Genomic DNA, 21,655 nt, shown 5'->3' with positions numbered 1-21,655 from the left:
AAGAGCAGGAAGGAGACAGGGGAAGGAGATCGGGGCAGGATGTCCTGCCGGAAGGGGCGGAGAGTAGTACAGGGAGTAGTGTAACTGTCAAAAGGAAGGTCAGGGGTAGCGAACGCGCGCCAAGTTCAAATGTGGAGGCGCGCGGAAATGCAGAGAGCCCGGAGGAGGAGCCTGGCCCCAAAGCACGAAGGAGGGGGGAGCAGGCATCTGAGGGATCCGCGTCAGGGGAAAGCAGGAGGGAAGGAACCCAGGGGGGCAGAAAGACCCTGCGGAAAAGAAAGGACAGGAAGAGGTGGTCTAGCACAAGCCTCTTAAACTGGTGTAGAGGCGGGACCGATTCAGAGGGGACTTCTAATGTCTTAGGCTAAGAGACGCGGGGCTGCACGCCTCGGTTGTGGAACCAATAATGAACTGCAATAAACATCCTTGTATATAAGAAGAGCTTGGCGTTGGTCTTTTGTGAGCTGAGACCTGAGGCAGCCCCTGACAGGCAATAACAGAAGCTCTGGACAGGGACAGATGCATTGTTTTCTGTATTAATAATGCCGTTCACATGTTTTGAGACTGAAACAAGGTGAGAAATGTAGTTTAGCTACCTGACATTCAGAAGACATCTTAAGGCAGCTCTGTTCAGGGAAGTTTTTAATGTGTGATATTTTAGTGTATTTTTGGTTTCTGTGGAAGCCGCCCAGAGTGGGTGGGGTACAAATAATAAATTATTATTATTATTGTTATTGTTGTTGTTGTTGTTGTTGTTGTTGTTATTATTATTATTATTATTATTATTATTATTATTATTATTATTATTATTATTATTTAGCAAGAGTGTTCCTATAGCCACCAGAGGCAAAATGCTTTGTTTGAGTTAAAGCAGGTGAATCAAAGTCAGATGAGAATTAAAAAGCAGACCAGGGCCTAACAGATGAATTGAAAAGCATAGTTCACATTTCAGCCTGAAGGGAGCAGAAAGTAAACAATGTTTTCTGCTACTTCATTTTGTGTTCCAAGTCCAACATCTACACATCTTGCAATCCATTGCATCTTGCATAATATGGCATGGGTGAGGGAAGCCGTGTTAGTCTGCTACAGTAAACACAAGGCGGAGTCTTGTAGCACCATATTGATGAACAGATTATTGTGGCATATGCTTGTAAATCTGTTAGTCTTGAAGGTGTAATCAGGCTCAGTCATGAAGGGTTGCTAATTAAAAAATAATCCAATCCGTTCCTGGTTGGCATTTAACAGTATCACTAAAGCAAAATGTGCTCCCGTGCCATTAAAAACTCATGGTGAACTGTTTCCTAGCATTTGTTTGTAACATTTCTATATTCTTTCTCAGAGGAGCATTTCAGCTTTGTAAGCCTATGAAGTAGATCAGAGTAGAAGATACATTTCACAGCAGAAGACGAATTTGAATTTTGATTCCCCAAGTTAATACCCATCACTCCCTGCTGCACTGCAGTGGATAGATAGCGTTTCAGGTGTCATATTGAGCAAACCTTCATCTGCTGAATTTCCAAGTGTCAAATGAGCAGGTTCCCCCCAAAAAGATGGCAATGCCACTCCGTGTCTGAGGATTCAGCTATACAGCTGCAAATAAAATATTTTAAGTGTGCTTTAAGTGCAATATGCAATGTGACGCTAGATGGCAATGGTGAGCCTTATGGAAAATTCAATGTATTTTAAAAAATGCTTTAAGAAGGCATTTTCAGAAGTTTTTATATGTGTCTAGATTCCAACTGAGTTCAATGAAATAGGCATGCAGTTCCTACTCATTATGTAGATAGAAGGGAAGTGGTGATACTGTGAAACAGCATGAATCGGATTCTGTCTAGCAAATTCAAAGCCACTTTATCATTCAGTGGGCTCCAATGGCATCTCTTCCCTAGAATGTACTGTATCAGGCAGAAAGAAGGTGGTCATGTGTTCTGCTTTGCAGAGGCCTGCCCTCTGTTTGAAGGAATCTTCTGCTTGAAATATAAAGTACCGCAAGATTCAAGGGAAAGTAGGAGGATATCTTGATTTGAAAATGTGAATAAGCAAAACGAAAATGCCCACAGTCGTCCAACAGGTTATTCCTAAACTACAGCCACAAATGGCTCAAGGAATTCTGAGGCAATTTTACCTTTTATTGAGGCAGCAGTAGATGATCGGGTTGTACATGGTGGAGCTCATAGCAAGCCAGAAGGTGGCTAAGTAGACTTGCTGAATGTATTTCCAGCGGCCCAAGTTCTCATAGATGCCAGTAGCTATAAAATAAATGTGGTACGGCAACCAGCAGACTGCAAATGTCAGGACGACAACAATCATCATTTTAACCACCTGCAGAAAAAGAGAGGAGTTTTGGGGAAATGTGTGGACATAAATGTCTTTTAATCATGGAATTTTATTTTTTGAATAGAACTAAAATACAGGGAACACACACACATGATACAAGAAGACTGAAACAAATAAGGAAACTCACCAATAATAATAATAATCCTGCCCATCTGACTGGGTTGCCCATAGTATATCATGTTTGTGGGGTAACAAGCACACAAATGATAGCATATATGTCTTATTATATGACATGTGCATCATATTCAGAGATAGATAGGTAGAAAGATAGGCACCTGTACTAAACTGGAATTTGATCAGAAGCTTCCATATAGGAAATAGGCAGAAACCACAGTGTAATAATCTCTTTGACATAATAGTTCCTGAACGTCTTTTATTCTATGCAACACCATATTATTAATGTTGCCCATTTGCAGCTGTTAGAATCTGAGATAAATCTATCAACATTCTGGACATATGGATGGTAATGGGAAGAGGCAAAGCAGAGTATTAAGCAGGGACAAACATGTGCCAATATCCCCCCCCCCCAGGCAGCACAAAGCATTCCAGCAGGGAACCAGGCCAAAGGATAGAGACTGAATTAGTTTTCATCAAGTTACTGTCCCTGCAAGGCTTAATGTGAGCAGCTGTTTTTCTGCAGGGCACTTTCTCCCTGGTGTGGCAAACATTGTTTTTTGAGAAGGGAATTGCCCACACAGAATTGACATCTGAATCTCAAGGCGCTTGATTTAGTGACCTCTGTGATTTAAGAAAAAGCAACTATCTGCATTTGGGCTTGCTGAATGGCTAGCTAGATCTCTTTTATGATTCACAGACCACTGAATACCACCTCCCACTTCTCCATTACTTGATCTTTATTGTGCTGTTGTGTGTGGTTTAGTTTTAGTTTTTAGTTTTAAGTGTGTTATCTAGCCACTTTGGGGGTCAGCAGGTCAAAAAGCCAGCGACTGTATGAACGGATAAAACAGAAGACTTGACACATGAAGTGATGAAGTGGAACCTTTTGAGAATGGTCAGATAAGGAACACTTAACTTCATTCATTTCCCTCAACAGTGGTACCTTGGGTTAAGAACTTAATTAGTTCTGGAGGTCCGTTCTTAACCTGAAACTGTTCTTAACCTGAGGTACTACTTTAGCTAATGGGGCCTCCCACTGCCACTGCACCACCATCATGCAATTTCTGTTCTCATCTTGAAGCAAAGTTCTTAACCTGAGGTACTATTTCTGGGTCAGTGAAGTCTGTAACCTGAAGTGCCTGTAACCCGAGGTACCACTGTACTTCAAAAGTAATAACCATAAACAGAATATGGAATTCCTTGCCCAGTGGAGAACAAAGGATAGAACAGAAAGAAAAAGTCTAGGTTATGCAATAAACAAGAAGGAAAGATTAAATACTCTTTAAATGAGGATAAACCCACAAGACTCTTTTTTAAAAAGATGGTTGTCAGAAAGGACACTAAAATAAGATGTGCTGAGATGACTTCAAGGACACCCACCTCCCCTGCAAGCTTAGAGAGGTGTAGAGGAAGTGAATGCAGAGATTTAGCAATGGGCATCCTTTTTGCCTTTGGCATAGTTATGACTGTAGCTCCATGGTAAGAGGATCTGCCTTGTGGCGGAAGGTTCCAGGCTCAATCCACATCACATCCAGGTAAGACTGGGGTTGTGCTTTATGTGGAACCCCAGAAAGGTGCTGCCAGTCAGTGCAAACAATACTGAGTTAAATAGACCAACCTTTTGATTTGGTATAAGGCAGCTTCCTATTTCAGTGTTAATTTTTTTGCTGCCCCATTTTCTCTCTGTGTATGCTTGGATGATGCCTGAAAGCAAAAAAGCCACAATGCCATGACATACAACATCAAAAGTGGGTTTGTTCATGTCATGTTGTTCCCGTGGGTCATGTTTTCTGGCAGCTTGTGGATGATGGAAGCCTTCTTATAACTGTTAACTGAATGCTTTCCCCAGTGTTGTGACCTGCCCATCCTGTGTCACTGCAAACTCACAGATCTGCTTCTGTTACATGCAGAACTGACAAAACAAAGATACTCCCCGCTCCCACCATTGAATTGGTAGTTCTAGTGATCCAAGAATTAATACTGCATTTATTTAGATAACTCCATGCATTCATTAATTTTCACATTCTTTTTGACCATCTAAAGCAGTGTTTCCCAACCTTGGGTCTCCAGCTGTTTTTGGACTACAACTCCCACCATCCCTAGCTAGCAAGACCAGTGGTCAGATTGATGGGAATTGTAGTCTGAAGGCCACTGGGCCAAATCTGTCCACCCTCTGTGTTGCCATCAACACATACTCCACCCAATTTTCAACAGCAGCAGGGAAAGAGAGATACGGATGAGTATTATTTATGTCAAAATAAATTGGCAGTAGGCAATTTTGGGGGTGGGGCAACAGGGAGCTTTGGCTCAGCAACCTCCAAGGTGGCTGGAGGGTAAAAAATAGTTGTTCCCATCAATGAAGACATGAAAAATTAGTTATAGTGGAAAGGTTTGGTTTTGAGGGCTTACTATGTGTCAGCCAACATTCATCCTTAAATATTTATCTGGAAGTGCAGTTGCACGTCTTAGGCAGTAATATTTACATGCTGCTCAGTAGCACATGCTCTCCGGGTAGTTTGCAGTAAATAATAACAACAACAACAATAACAGCAGCAGCAGCAGCAGCAGTAACAACAACAAATCATTTAAAGCAATTTAAGCACCTCCATGAAATTAGAACAAAACAAAATCAGCAACAGCATGAAACAGACTAAAAGCAGCAACGTCAAACAACATCAGTACAAAGATGAAAATAGTACTTCTAGATTTTAACATTTTAAATGATTCTATGGTTACAAGACATGGTAAAATAAATAAAAGTGTTGAAAGGACTCCAGTCAGGGGTGGAACCACTGAAAAGAGTTTCTATTGTTTTGATTGCTCCTGCAATTGCAATGATTAATCTATTTCTGCACAAGAAGTTTGAAGACATGCTAAATCATTGCTTCACCGCTATGAATTTGGAGGATTTGGAAAACTGCGTCTTAGAATGATAGAATCATAGAACTGTAGAGTTAGAAGGGACCCCAAGGATCAACTTGTCTAAGTAAGGCAGGAATCTCAACACACAGTCCCCCATCCAATTTTAAAACAAGCCAAACCCTGCTTAAGCTTTGCAAATATGCTAGCTGCTTTATTACTGCACTCTGGGAGGAATAAAACTAGTACTTTTCCTCAGTGCTACTTTAGCCCTATAAATATAGAAAATTGTAGTCCAGCTCTCCTCCTACTGCAATAACTACCACTTACATTTTAACAGTGTGCATTTATTTATTGCATTTTCTCCCAACACAAGAACATTTCCTTGTAAAGGGTAGGCAGCATATACTTAAAGAGAAAATATTTTGCTTTTGTTCATGGACTGCTTCTTTCCCTATCATTGAAGTCCATTTCAGATTGAAGCTGCTAAAATGGAATAGGAAACATGTACCTCTCTAGATGTTGTCAAGACTCCCTCTTTCATCATCCCTGACCATGTTGGCTGGATCTGAAGGGACTGGAATCTAACAAAATCTAGAGAGACATAGCTTCCCCATTCCGGCTGTTAGTCATAAAAGAGAAGAAGGAAACACGACCTCAGTACTGAGCACTCACACTTTGCTCCTCTTCTCTGCTTTGGTCACATGTTTTACATTATTAAACATTATGGGATTGCATTATGAGTTTTCCCATCCTTCCTGCCCCTTGGGGAAAGTGGGGTCTTCCAACATGATGATGTCACATCACCTTTTTTTTTTGCACTACTAGGAGTGCAATTCTATCTATGGGACTTACTTCCAGGTCAGTGCGTATTGGATAGCACCTAAATGCAATTGCTGCAGTAGTTGGTGGATTGTAACCAAAAGGAAATATGATGCAGGTAATGTATGGAAGTGAAAGCTGGACCATAAAGAAGGCTGATCGCCAAAGAATTTATGCTTTTGAATTATGGTGCTGGAGGAGACTCTTGAGAGTCCCATGGACTGCAAGAAGATCAAACCTATCCATTCTTAAGGAAATCAGCCCTGAGTGCTCACTGGAAGGACAGATCGTGAAGCTGAGGCTCCAATACTTTGGCCACCTCATGAAAAGAGAAGACTCCCTGGAAAAGACCCTGATGTTGGGAAAGATGGAGGGCACAAGGAGAAGGGGACGGCAGAGGACGAGATGGTTGGATAGTGTTCTCGAAGCTACCAGAATGAGTTTGACCAAACTGCGGGAGGCAGTGGAAGACAGGAGTGCCTGGCGTGCTCTGGTCCATGGGGTCACGAAGAGTCGAACACGACTAAATGACTAAACAACAACAAAAAGAAGGGAAGGCAAAGATGTCTATGGCAATATCTCCAAGAGCCAACTTTGTGTGGTGACAGCAACATAGAAGAGGTTGGGATGAAAGAAGGAAGAAAGTGCGTGGCTATGCAACGCTGGGGGTGTTCTATGAGGGTATAATTTGCGTACCTATGTGTCTGTTAGTTGAGCTCTACAAATCAGCATCTGTGTGCATCTATAGAGATAGATTGCGCTTATGTTCAAAGTAACACGTGAACGAGCTTTCTGTTATACATAAAAACATATGGAAATGTTGAATTAAGGGTGAAATCCTATGGACCTCCAAAGTGTGTGAGAGAGGTCTGTTGTTGTCCAATGCACAGGGAAAGCAGCAAGGCTGCTCAGGACCATGGATAGCTCCAAGTGAGCAACTTGCTCCAACTTTTGTCCAGAGCAGACTGGGAGCCTTTAAGTCACTGTTTCCTGAATATCTCCTCCAGACTCTATCTGCTAATGGAGAACATCAGAGCTTTAAAGCGCCAACCCACTGTACTGAAGACAGGAATGCTATGTCTATCCATAGCCTTCTGCTGGTGGGAGGCATCTGGTTCCTCAGGCTTAGGGGAAAGTGCCCAAAAGAAGAAGAAGAAGAAGAAGAAGAAGAGTAGAAGAGTTTGGATTTGATATCCCGCCTTTAACTCCCTTTCAGGAGTCTCAAAGCGGCTAACAATCTCCTTTCCCTTCCTCCCCCACAACAAACACTCTGTGAGGTGAGTGGGGCTGAGAGACTTCAAAGAAGTGTGACTGGCCCAAGGTCACCCAGCAGCTGCATGTGGAGGAGCGGAGACGCGAACCCGGTTACCCAGATTACGTGACTACCGCTCTTAACCACTACACCACACTGGCTCTCAAAAGGGTCCAGGCTCTCATCACAGAGGCCCTGGTGGCTTGGGAATTTATTCTGGGGGCTCCTGTTTGACAGCTTTGAGTGCAGTGGTTTCCTGATTTCCAGCAGTCAACTCTGACTCTGTGTCTAGATAGCTGCTGGATTCAGGGATCATGACAGTTGCACTGTCCTGGCTGCTCTGCAGGTGGTAATTGCAAAAGTGGGACATTTCAGGATTGCAACAGGGGAAGGTTGTAACCTCTGGATCCAAAGCCCCTCATTCCCAGATGCCTTCTCACCCTGGGGAAAAAAAGATATGCAAGCCCTGACACTGCACAACTATTTTCTGAATCAATGATGGAGAAATTTTGAAAAAGAAAAAGAAAATCAAACGAGGATAAAAAATGGAAAAGCCACCCATTTTCATTTTTAAAAAACACTATTAATTATTTTTAATTTGTATAACAAATGTAACCAATAAAAATAAATTAAAGAGAGAAAAGAACATTACAAAATCTGGACCCTACCCAATTGAACAAATTCAGAAACAAAAATAAGATGTTTCTTTGTGAAGAAAACTTTTGAATAAATGCAAAGGGTAACAAAAACAACAAGAAGAAAAAGACAAACTTTTAACAAATCCATATACTGGCACATACCCTAGGGACTCTCCTTTAGTTGTCTGAAATATTTGCATAAGCAATAAAATTCTACCAGTCTCCTGCAAACATTTCTCTGCATTTACTTCCTCTAGCTATTCTTAGTGTACATGTAAGTTTCTCTGATAGGGCTACCTGCCAAATCCTTTTACACAATGCTGTTAAATCAGCTCCATTAAGGTCCTTCCAAAAGCTGGCAATAGTCATATGTGCAGCTACAAAATTAGCCAAGCAGGGATTTATCAAGTCTGTATTATCATCTGTAAATACATTCAGTAGCACAGGCTCTGGGGTCTTCCTAATAGATTGTTAGGTGATTTTACCCACGCTGCACCTTGACTTCGACAAGCCTAGCAGGGCTTAGGAAGTGGTGACTCCTCTGCTAAAGACTCCACTCCATCGTTACTCCAAAGTGGGGAAGACTTGGATCAGGTGGACTATGTGCCTGTTCAGTCTGCAGTCTAGCTGCTGGTTTTGGGTTCTTTATCTTTAAATTAGACCTGGACAGCTCTTCAAAGAAAAGTCTGCCTTCTGCAGAGTATGACACACAACCACACCAGGTAACAAACAGCCACTACAAACTTTGTTCTAAACTCGGCTCTGATGCCACTGTCCCATTTTCAACCTTTTATCTGTCTTACGTTCCAAAAATGCTGACTTGTCTATAGTATGGCATCATTAGTGGACTGAAAAACAGTACCCAGTACCACAGGCAAAATTATTATTATATTGTCATAAATCATCCAGCAATTTTCACGGCAAATTGCATTTCTCCACTCCATTTCTTCCGTTCCCAGTGGGTTAGGTTGTTCCTTGCATTGAGCTGGCAGGCATATGACTTCAATCAATCAGTATGATTAAGCACTTGGTGATCAGTCTGGCTGTTTCTCACCAGCTTCTCCCAAGTTCTGCTTTATCCTAAAGAATCAGGAGATAATTTATTTATTTTTATCCAGCAACCTGACGTGTCACTTTGAAAATCTATAAAAGTGTATAAATGAGTGCACCTTTCCATCAATATTTACCCTTCCTGGAAACTGTAGTTTGTTAAAGGTGCCAAGAATTGCAAGGAGCTAAAATTCCTGGAGTGGTTCAACACTCAAGTCCTCTTAACACTCAAGCCAGTGTGGTGTAGTGGATAAGAGCGGTAGACTCGTAATCTGGTGAACCGGGTTTGCGTCTCCGCTCCTCCACATGCAGCTGCTGGGTGACCTTGGGCTAGTCACACTTCTCTGAAGTCTCTCAGCCCCACTCTCCTCACAGAGTGTTTGTTGTGGGGGAGGAAGGAAAAAGGAGATTGTTAGCCGCTTTGAGACTCCTTCGGGTAGCGATAAAGCGGGATATCAAATCCAAACTACTACTACTACTACTACTACTACTACTACTACTACTACTATTCTTCTTCTTCTTCTTCTTCTTCTTCTTCTTCTTCTTCTTCTTCTTCTTCTTCTTCTTCTTCTTCTTCTTCCCCCCAGAGACGTCTGGGAACTGTAGCCCAGGGAGTCCTCTATAAACTCAGCCCCATTAACAAAGGTGCTTTGGGTGAAGCCACGATCATTTAAAGTGCCATGATATTGTTTAAAATGCTTAGTGCAGATGGGGCCCTAGACTCAACATGCACCATGGCAGAGGTGAGGAACCTTCTTTTCTATCGACTGTCACATTCCCTTGGAGGTCGTTCCCATGGCAAGAAAGGGCAGATCCAGAAGGACGCCCCCTTTCTCTCTCTTTCTGCCACTCCCTTCCTCTCTGACACCCTTCCTCCTCAGATGAAATTAGGCCAAGGCCCCCATGTCACCCACCTTCCAGCTCTATGACATCCAGTTTCTAATTTGAGGAGAATGAGGTGGTGGGGGAAGAGGAGCTGACACACAAAGCCAGTGATTGGCAAGCAGTTCCCTTTGCCCTAGTATGTAAGGGCATTGTGCTACATAGATCCCTGAAGAGGACCTGAGGCTTCTTCATTTGCCTGGAATATAGATGGGATGCATGGTTTGCATTAGGGAACATTGTTTGACACCCCTGACATGGCATTCTTGTGGAAGAATAAAACAGGAGCACAGATGGGGAAATGTATTTCAGTGGTTATTAGCCATGGCAGCTATGTCCTGCCTTCACTGTCAGAGGCAGTATATGCACCTGAATAGCAGTTACTGGGAATCACAGGTGGGGATACTGATGTTGCCCTCATGTCCCACTTGCAGGGTTCCCACAAGCAACTGGTTGGTCACTGTGAGAACAGGATGCTGGACTAAATAGGCCATTGGTTTGATCCAGCAGGCTCTTTTTATGTTCTTATGTCACAGAACAGAATTCTCTGTTCTTAGCATAATCACGGGCAAAGCTAAGAGCAACCACCACAAACCCTCTCGCAACACTGATTGAGCTATTCTTGTCAAAGGTGTCTTGGTCTCAAGTAGGGCCAGATTGAGGTTTGATGAGGCCCTAAGTTACTGAAGGTAATGGGGCCCTTTATATGTCCAGCTGTCCTTTGTCAACAACAAATTGTCGCTTTTTTTTGTGTTGAACATAGGCTATATGGTAATTTATGGACCTAACAGGTATCTAAAGCCATTTGCAAATGCAGAATGTATGCCTCCTATATATAGAAATGAGCAAACCAGTGAAATTTTAGGGAGCAGGCTAGCAGGCGGGGCCCATTACTGACATCATAGGAGCCTACACAACACAAAACACTGGTGCTATATGTAGGTTTTATTTTATTTGTTTTTTTATCTTATATTTTGGAAACATATATCCAGTTGTTTTTTCTTTACATTTTTTGGGGGCCCCTAAGAGAGTGGGGCCCTAAGCTACAGTTTGTTTAGCTTATATGTAAATCCAGCACTGGTCTCAAGAGGATTACAACAAAATTGCAATGCTATCAAGTTTTCCAAGCACCTCAGCAATAAACTATTTCTTTGTCCTTTGTAGTTGCCTTTTAACAACCGCAGTAAACTTTGCACAGTAACTGGAATTGATGGCCCAAAATGAAATACTGGATGCTTGCAAAGGCTAATGGCAGAGAAGCACCTATCTTTTTCTATTTGAAAATAACATAGATGCAGGGATACTTGAGACTCAGCTCCCTCGGCCTAATTAATATTCTGCCCACTATCAATCCATGCAATTGCTAATTGCATGAATGATGCCACCTCTAGTTTGGTTCTGAGCTGCATGAAGCAATTGTCAATATTGATAAGAGAACCCCATTAAAAAAAAATAAGAGTGAAAAGACAGAACTTGTTTGACACATAAAACACCATTTATTTGGAAGAGGCCTCTGTTCTTTGGGAGAAGTCATTTGGTTTGAATGAATCACAGGGAAAGTCAAGGTGTGGGAGCATATCTGCATTGCTATGCATTAAATCCATTTATTACCAAGTTTGATATCAACAGACCTTTTGCCCTCCCAATTTTAGTGTTAAATTAAGAGCTGGAAATTGAATTAATTGCTATTCCGTTAGCAGAGTATAAGGAAATGTGTTTCATTGCCTTTAGTAGTGGGATGGTTAAGTAAATAGTATGCAGTGGCAGGAAAGTTGACGTTAACAGGCTTAATTCAAATTAGAGATGCCTGTGAGAATATAGATGAGATTTCTGAAAAAATGCTCTTTCTTTCCGGATGTTTGGAACAAGAAATGGAGAGGGAGGTGGTTATTATAAATCCTAGCTCTGATCTGGACAGAAAGATCTGTGAGCAAAAGCAAGTCCTGCGTTGGGTTCTCCTCTTTCGCCAGTGTTAGGCTACTGAAAGGAGGAAAAACCCATTGCATCCAGAATTCTAGAATCTGCTCAGCTAGAGGTACAGAAACTACTCCCAAGCATATGTGAAGATTGTTGGCAGCACTGCTGATCACTGGAGCCAGCCAAAAGAGATTTTGCTGCCTGAGGTAAATATGGGTTTATGGTTTGTCTCGCTCCACACAAACCATGAGTGGTAACCAAAGCTTTGTTCATGGATTTACAGCTTGTGGTTTTTCTGGAGGAGACAAACTGTGAGCCCGAATTTGGATGACATACTAAGCGAAACAATGGCTTCTCTTCAGAGTAGCACAGCAGCAGCACCAGAGGGGGAACAAAGCAGCCACAATATCCTCTCTGGGAACCCACCGGCTTGTGATAAACCATGGTTTGGCTCTATGATCTGAACCAGTGCTTTGCTCAAGGCAAGCCAGTGAACTTTATAAGTCTTCTTCAGGCATTACAACTATGAAGGGGCAACTAGAGTAGAAAAGCACTCTTGGTCTGCACTTTTAGCTTGTTTCTGTCATCACATGACTTGTGCCAGCTTCCTTGTTTTCCGGTGGAACTTCTGCAGCAAGGGAGCAAGCAATGAAGCCCTCCACATGTTTGCTTCCCTGCCCTGGCTGGCTAAATCAGTGAGATCAGGGTAGGGTGTTTGGACCTTGGAGGTGATTCATGCCTCCTTGAAGGAAGGAGTGATTCTTAAAAGCCTTAAGGTGGTGCTCCAGTTTGTTCTTAAATCCATCTCAGTCAGGCTGAATAATAATAATAATAATAATAATAATAATAATAATAATAATAATAATAATATTTATTTATACCCCTCCCTCCCCATCCAAGGCCAGGCTCTGGGCGGCTAACAAGCAATAATAAAAACAAGTTGAATGAATACAACTTAAAAACAAGATTAAAATACAACATTAAAATACTGAAACATTAAAATATTAAAATGCAGCCTCATCACAGGAGAAGAAAGGAAAAAGAAAAAAGAAAAAAGAAAGAAGAAAGAGGGGGAGGGAACCAAATTGGCTCCAAGCCAAAGGCCAGGTGGAACAACTCTGTCTTACAGGCCCTGCGGAAAGAAATCAGATCCTGCAGGGCCCTGATCTCATGAGGCAGAGCGTTCCACCAGGTCAGAGCCAGTGTTGAAAAGGCCCTGGCTCTGGTTGAAGCCAATCTAACTTCCTTAGGGCCCGGGACCACTAGGGTGTTGCTATTTATTGACCTTGAGGCTCTCCGTGGGGCACACCGGGAGAGGCGGTCCCGTAGGTACGAGGGTCCTAGGCCGTGAAGGGCTTTAGGTGCAGCTATGGAATGGCAATAGTCTTGGTGAGTGATTTGGGCAATGGAAGTGCTGCCCTGATCATTCTCCCACACCTTACAGAAGCTTTTGAAACCATCCACCGTGTTATTCTTTTGGGTCACATATCAGGGTTGGGCTTAGCACAGTGCATTACAATGTGTTCAATGGGGCATACATCCAGCATATGCAGGATTATATCCTTAGAGATTTCTTTGTTCTGAGCATTGCTTTCAAATAAATTTTCTTCTGCACTTCTTCTTTATAGTGTCTGGCACAGCGAGTGATTTCTCACTTTATCACCACCACCAGACCTTTGACAGATCCTTAGCAGCAGAAGGACTTTTGCTAACAGAAAAGGAGATGGTGGCACCAACCTAGAAAATTGCCTTGTAAAGGATTTGGCTGTTGTTTCATTATAGCATTTAGCCTATAAGCTGAAGATAATGGGAAGCTTTTTAATGGATGACATGGTACATGGTGTTCCCATTCTCACTCTTTACAAACCATGCTAATGACCTAAACGTAGCATTCCAGAATGGTACTTTCAGCATATATTTAGCCAGTTTTGATTTCTCTCTCTCTCTCTCTCTCTCTCTCTCTCTCTCTCTCTCTCTCTCTCTCTCTCTCTCTCCTTGTGCTTCAATATTAAGCATAGAGATCTGCTCTTTGGGACAAATGCGTGTTGATTTACTGCATAGGTCAACAACCATTCTGAGTCCGGGGGCAACCTCTTGGCATCACAAGAGAGACACTTATGATGCTTAAAACCCACCCATCCACTGCAAAACAAGCAACACATTATAAATACCCCCCCCCAAACAAATAAAAGACCAAAAACACGAACAGAGCAAACAAGTCTTACTGGGGGAGGAGGACCATAATTGAATGGTAGAGCACCTGCTTTGTGTACAGAAGGTCCTTGGTTTAATCTCTGATACCTCCAGATAGGACTGGGAAAATCTCCTTGTCTGAAAACTTAGAGACCCACTGCCAGTCAGTGTGGACTATATTGAGCTAGATGAACCAATGTTTGGTATAAGGCAACTTTTTATGTCCTTATTGCTCCAACCCCTACCCCCAAAACAAAAAGTGACAGCAAAAGTCACATTTTATTTTAGCAGGCACAATGTCTGTGGGCAATGTGTTGGGGATCCCACATCAGTAATCTGGAGAAATGTGTAATTTCACTCATTGAAAAATTATAACTTGTATGTGGATAACTACAAGAGAAACAGCCTCGGTCCTGTATACCTGAAGGAGCGTCTCCACCCCCATCATTCAGCCCGGACACTGAGATCCAGCGCCGAGAGCCTTCTGGCGGTTCCCTCATTGCGAGAAGTGAGGCTACAGGGAACCAGACAGAGGGCCTTCTCTGTAGTGGCGCGCGCCCTGTGGAACGCCCTCCCATCAGATGTCAAAGAGATAAACAACTACCTGACATTCAGAAGACATCTTAAGGCAGCCCTGTTCAGGGAAGTTTTTAATATGTAACGCTGTACTGTTTTTAACACTTGATTGGGAGCCACCCATAGTGGCTGGGGAAACTCAGCCAGATGGGCGGGGTATAAATAATAAATTATTATTATTATTATTATTATTATTATTATTATTATTATTATTAGGGTATTAAAATGGTTTTCAAATTGTATATCTGAATTTGAGCTTTTAGGTCAAGCTTAAACTTTTGAAGATGTGCTCCAAATGTTTTTGCATCAATGCAGTATGGATAGCCTTGACATTCAGTTACCAAAGTAGGTTTCTGCCTCTCAGATATGACATTTGACCGCTCTTAAACAGCAGAAGGTTGCAACTAAATCTTGCACACAATTAAGCTGGCACCAAGCTTCAGAAAAACTGCTGCCGAAATAGTTCTAGGGTGAAGGAGAGAGCATTTGTTTTGAACAAGGTGCTCAATGCTCCAGCAATCTCAGTTACTAGAGCAGAAATTAACTTGGCACATAAAAATGAGTCCGTCAAACACTGCCCACCGGCAACCCTTTATCAGCACTGCAGCCACCACTGCAATGGGAGGAGTAGAGATTTAAATTCTAGGTAAGCTGTCACTCATGGCTTGAATTTCTATAGTGGCAGCTAAACTCACAGACTGAGGGGTGCTTGGGGAGGGGAGCAGGACAGCACTTTGCTCACCTCTCTCCTTGAGAGGCCTTCGTTCAAACTACCACAGCTGTTGGAAGAGGTGGCGCCTGACCTGGAGAAATGTGCTTGTTGTGCTCAGAAGCCAGGAGACAGTGTGATGTAGTAGTTAGAGGGCTTATCCACACATACATCTTGCCTGCTGTTTTCCAGGCACAGGTCTGAGCTCTGAAGCTCCATATCCAAGTGCTTTCCCCCTCTCTGCCCCCAGAGCATTTCCTGCAAAAATAAGCCTGCTCTTTAAAGCTGAAGTGCAAAACTGGTAATTTGGGTTTTCTGTGGATTGCTCTTGGTTCCAATTCAGCTTTAAAGAGTAGCTCTTCATGGGGAAAGCTCTGGAGCAAAAGAAAGAGTCCTCAGACACAGAGATCTGAGGCGTGGGCCATGCCTGGGAAGCACAGAGAAAAGGTAAGTGTAGATAAACCCTAGGACCTGGGAGACCAGGGTTCAAATTCCCACTTGGCCATAAAGCCCATGGGGTGACCTTGGGTCAGTCCAATTCTCTCAGCCTAACCTACCTCACAGGATTGTTGTGAGGAAAAAATGAGGAGGATGAAAATTATGTGTACTACCTTGGACTCCATGGAGGAAAGGCAGGATAAAAATGCAATCAGAAAAACAGTAAGTAATCCTTCTGACTGGGATTCTGAAGTAGGGAATGGGTGAATATGTCAATATCACTCTAAAGTACTACTGAATTATCACAAGAGTTTAAGAACTGGACTTAAGACTGGAGAAGCTGGAATTTACAGGTTCTCCCATGTCTTGTCTTGTAGTTAATCCTATACTCTGCTTTTTCAACCCTCTTAGTTGTCGAAAATCAAGCCTTTATCAGGAGAAACTGCCAACTCTCCAGGCACCCGGCTTGATCTCCTGTTGACCTCCCTGTCTGCATTCCCGGCAAGATCCAGGCAGAGGTCACGATAGGCGATCCTTCTCAGCGTGAGAAGAACGCCCCCCCCCCTGGCAGGGGGAAAGAGCTAGACAGAAACGTATTTACATGCTTTTATTTCTGTCTTTGCAGCATTACAAAAAACATGACTGCTCTCTTCAAACTCCAGCAGTCGAGAGACAACAAACACTTCCTGTCCAGCTCATATTACACTCTGAGCTAATTCCGGTGCCCTCTGCACTGTGAATTGACTGTCCCTCTGTTTCCCACGGAACAGTCCTAACATTCCATCATGTGCTGTTTTCAAGCTAGCAGCTCGCGGCTGCATTGCTTCTATATCGTAACATTAGTTTCACTGACAAAATGAAAAGGAGGTAGTAAAATGGCTCATCCAGTTCCCTCTTGTGCTAGGCACAGGAATACTGGTGTGACCCAATTCCTCTTTGCACACCCTGTGTTGTTGTTGTTGTTGTTATTTCTATACCACACTATACCTGAAGGTCTCAAGGCGATTCACATAAATATCAAATACATAAAATCAAAACAAAAACAACAACCCAATAACACGCCACCCCCCCCCAGAGAGCCAGCATTTTAGAAAGGGTATAGGAAGTACTGTAGATCAAGTCAGGCAAAGGCCTGGTTAAAAAGGAACGTTTTTGCGTGGTGCGTAAAGGTGTATAATGAAGGCACCAGGTGAACTTCCACAGATGGGGAGCAACTGCAGAGAAGGCCTGTTCTTGTTTTGCCACCCTTTGGACCTCCTGAGAAGGAGGCACACGAAGAAGGGCCTCAGAAGATGATCTCAGGGTCTGGGTGGGTTCATATGGGAAGAGGCAGTCCTTGAGGTATTCTGGTCCTGAGCCGTTTAAGGCTTTATAGGTCAAAACCAGCACTTTGAATTGGGCCCGGAAACTAATTGGTAGCCAGTGCTGTTGGACCAGGATCGGTGTAATATGCTCAAACCGTCTTGCTCTGGTGAGCAACCTGGCCACTGAATTCTGCAACAGCTGAAGTTTCCGAACCGACTTCAAAGGCAGTCCTATGTATAACACATTGCATCTGGTAAGCATAGACAACAGTAGTTAGGCTATCCCTGTCCAAACAGGGGTATAGCTAGGCCACTAGTCGAAGCTGCTGGAAGGCACTCCAGGCCACTGAGGCCACCTGAGCCTCAAGTAATATCAAAGGATCCAGGAGTACCCCCAAGCTACAGGCCTGCTCCTTCAGAGAAAGTGTAACCCCATCAAAAGCAGGCGATCTCCCACCCATCTGGTTTAGGAAACCACCCACTAACCCACCCTCAGTCTTATCTGGATTGAGTTTCAGTTTGTTGGCTCTCATCCAGTCAATTACTGAGGCAAGACACTGGTCCAGCACTTCCACTGCCTCGTCTGCAGATGTAAAGGAGAAATAGAGCTGAGCGTCATCAGCATACTGCTGACAACATACTCAAACCTCCGTATAACCCCACCCAGCAGTTTCATGTAGATGTTAAATAATGTAGGGGGTAGAATTGAGCCCTGTGGAACCCCACATTGAAGGTTCCATGGGGCTGAAAAGCACTCCCCAAGTAACACCCTCTGGGAGTGACCATACAAGTAGGACTGGAACCACTGCAAAGCAGTGCCACCCACTCCTAGTTCGGAGAGTTGCTCCAGAAGGATACCATGGTTGATGGTATCAAAAGCCACTGAGAGGTCGAAAAGAATTAACAGGGACATGTTTCCTGTGTCTCTCTCTTGACAGAGGTCATCATACAGGGCGACCAAGGCAGTTTCTGTGCCAAAACCAGGCCTAAACCCCGATTGAAATGGATCCAGAAAATCAGCTTCTTCAAGAGCACCTGGATCTGGTCTGTGATCACTCACTCCAGAACCTTCTATAAAGATGCCAGTAACTCAGATACAGCCAATGCAGGCCACACGTCTCTTATTTATTTTAGATTGTATTCTCCCTCATCTCAGATGTTGACAGCTGGTAAGAATATTTTTATTAAAACAACAAGATGGAGAGGCAGATACTGTATGTTTTAACAGCTTCCCCCCTGAGAACAGGCACACACTGTCCTCTAGCCGGTCCTCAAATGCCTGTGCAATCAGAAAAGATGCTAACAGTCACACCTGAAATTGAAAGTGCCATGGTTCTTTCCAGTGTAACCGAAAAAATAAAAAGGAGGTGGGAAGCCCATCAGCCAAACATTTCAAGCCATACATTATGCAAAAGGCAGCACCCGCTCAATCAGGGAGAAGCAGGACTTCATTAATGTCATGGATGAAAGTCAGGTTGATAAATGGCATCATCATTTTAACCAAGGCCATTGGGAGCTCTTTCATTAGTGCTTAGAATATTTTTTTTTAAGCCATAGCAAAGTCAGAATCAACAGGAGAGAAGATGAGATACTGACATCCTGTTATCATAGTGGATTTATTAGAGCCATTTATTAGAGCCTCGCTGTTCAGTTTAGCTACAAGTCTAAACACACACACACAAACAAACAAATGTATCATCTATCTATATATCTATCTGTCTATCTATCTGTCTATCTGTCTATCTGTCTATCTGTCTATCTATCATCTATCTATCTATCTATCTATCTATCTATCTATCTATCTATCATCTATCTATCTATCATCTATCTATCTATCTATCTATCTATCTATCTATCTATCTATCATCTATCCATCATCTATCTATCTGCCTATCTATCTGCCTATATCTATCTATCTATCATCTATCTATATCTATCTATCATCTATCTATCTATCATCTATCTATCTATCTATCTATCTATCTATCTATCTATCTATCTATCATCTATCTATCATCTATCTATCTATCTATCTATCTATCTATCTATCTATCTATCTATCATCTATCGATATATCTATCGATATATCTATCTATCTATCTATCATCTCTCTCTCTCTCTCTCTCTCTCTCTCTCTCTCTCTCTCTCTCTCTATCATCTATCTATCTATCTATCTATCTATCTATCTATCTATCTATCATCTATCTATCATCTATCTATATCTATCTATCTATATCTATCTATCTATCTATCTATCTATCTATCTATCTATCTATCTATCTATCTATCATCTATCGATATATCTATCTATCATCTCCTACTTTCTCACTTACCAGCATAGGGCTTAAGGTGCCTATAAATGTGACACACCAACTGCAGCAGTTACTGGACAGAGACCATTTATCTACAATGATCCATGCACTGATAATATCAAGGGCGGACTACTGCAGTTTGATTTTATGTAGGGCTGCCTTGGAGGTTGGTCCAGAAACTGTGGCTAGTGCAGAATGCTGTGGCACAGCTGTTGGGCTTTAAAACATGCTTTTAAATGCATGGCACGTACACAGCCTTCCTCTCTATGTTTCCCATTCCTCCAAGCTGCAGCCAACACAGAGGAGCAGAACGAAGGAAATAGGAAACCCACAGCATGGAGCCATCCCATCACATGCTTTGCATTATTAAATATCCAAAGGATGAGGCAGTGCAAAAGCCATGTATTCTCTATCACTGTCCTGTGCTGGTCCGTGGAGCAGCAAGGCAGTGATGCACATCAGTGGTCACACCAAGGAGAGCTGAGAGTTTCTGGGCCTCAGTGTCCTGACCACCTCTTCTATGCTCCCACTTCCTTTGGGGAGAAGGAGAGTTTCAGCCCTCTGGCCTGAAGATGGATGGTTCTCCTACTCCCCATGACCTCACGCCTACTGTGCTGTCTGCACCATTACAAAACAGCATTACAAAACAGGCAATCACAACCATAAAGCTACAGGAATCAATCCTGTACTAACCAAGCAAGAATTAGTGGTACATTACCTTCCTCTTGGCTTTCAGCTGCTCGTGATATTTGTCAGATGTATCGCCAGGGATCTCTCCGCCCCAAAGGGTAATTCCAACGATTGTGTAAGTGATACCCATGACAAGCAGTGGGAAACAATAGACAAGTGCGATCACAATGACGTGGTACCTGCAAGAGAGCAGCACTGAACTGATGCATTCTTGGAGAAGGACCCTTCAGAAGTTAAACATCTGGTTGTCTTGGTAAAAACAACCAGGCTTCAATTGAAGGATAGGGAAACATGGGCAGTGTGCCCATTCAGCATTAGGAATAGTACACTAATTTCTTTTTCACACACAACATCTCTTCATCATGTTTGAAGGGAACAAGAAAGGGAAAAGAACTTCCATCCAAGATAGGGGAGGTTGGTCCATTTGGGTGAATGGGGCACTGCACCACCAACCTTGGTCTGCCCTCAGCCATACCTACTCACCTGCCTTCCCAGGGAGGCTGTTAGTTTCCTTTTCCTTAGTCAGAGGCTATACCTTTAAAGCACACCTGAAGCACTTTCTCCTCACCTTCCCATAAGGTTGCCAGGGACAGATTACTCTTGTCAGACGTCTGAGCTTCCAGAGCTGTTGAAATGTGGCTAAGGGCTGCCCAGGGTTGTGTATGGCCCTAGGGCAAGTGTTTGCCCACCTATGATCTAAGGATATGTTTGATCCTACAGGAGCTCCTTCTTGACACCCGAGGTCTTCTGATGAAGGCCTGCGGTTGCTGGAGCCAACTTCCTAGCTGACATTGCATCCATGGCAACATAAATGATGAAGAAAGGCCACTCGTTTCCCTCCTTTACCCCCACCTCTCCACTAAGGTCTTTCGCTATTAATTCAAGCTACGAGCTACACAATCTTTGCTTTGGTCCAGCACAATAGGCTATGCACTTAGGGGGCCCACACAACAACAGTAAAGCATGCAAAAGCGCATTGCCATTTAAAGTGCGACTTACGTAAATCGCTGTTTCATGCCGCCTGGCCACGAAACGTAGCACAAAGTCCTTGCGGGCATCACATTCGTCTTGGAAAAGAGGCACTGTGGCAAGGCAAGCAGGAAGGCCAGAATCCATATGCTTGCAATTACCACTTTTGTAGCTGTGGCAGACAGTCTAGGTTTTAAGGGGTCAATAATAGCCATATATCTGTGGAAACAAAATTGGTAGAAAACATTACAAATTCAGGAATGGTGTGACTGCTTTCTTTTTCATACAATACAATGCAGGAAATGAAAATGACTCTCTCACCACTCCTCAGTGGTTGGGCAGTAGGATGGCTACAGTGCCGCAAGGCAGAAGATAAATAACTGAAGGCTCCCATGATCCCAAAGTAATAACACACAGAGGAACTGCCCAGTAAGTCACCCATTTGATTCATTGTTCAGGCCTTTCATCTTTCTGTTTCCCCTGCAGAAGAGTGATTATGTCTTGCCTTGACATTGCCTGGGACTGGATCGTATTGACTCAGCAGAAACCTCAGCATGCTTCCTACAGACATGTCCATGGGGTCATGTGTC

The 21,655-nt window shown here is 43.0% G+C and overlaps 1 protein-coding gene across 1 annotated transcript in view; it reads right to left on the bottom strand.

The window, feature by feature from the left end:
* Positions 1-21,655, bottom strand: part of TACR3 (tachykinin receptor 3) — a 34,369-nt gene that overhangs the window by 2,146 nt on the left and 10,568 nt on the right. Inside the window, exons 2-4 of the mRNA XM_081209376.1 lie at positions 21,096-21,284; positions 20,125-20,275; positions 2,126-2,322 (exon numbers count right to left, since the gene is read on the bottom strand). Coding sequence (XP_081065502.1) covers positions 2,126-2,322; positions 20,125-20,275; positions 21,096-21,284 — 537 coding nt within the window. The remainder of the gene's footprint in view (positions 1-2,125; positions 2,323-20,124; positions 20,276-21,095; positions 21,285-21,655) is intronic.

The sequence above is a fragment of the Podarcis bocagei genome (genome assembly GCF_964188305.1).
Source record: "Podarcis bocagei genome assembly, chromosome: 9".
In the NCBI taxonomy this organism is placed as follows: domain Eukaryota; kingdom Metazoa; phylum Chordata; class Lepidosauria; order Squamata; family Lacertidae; genus Podarcis; species Podarcis bocagei.
This window is presented reverse-complemented; position numbering and strand designations above follow the sequence as displayed.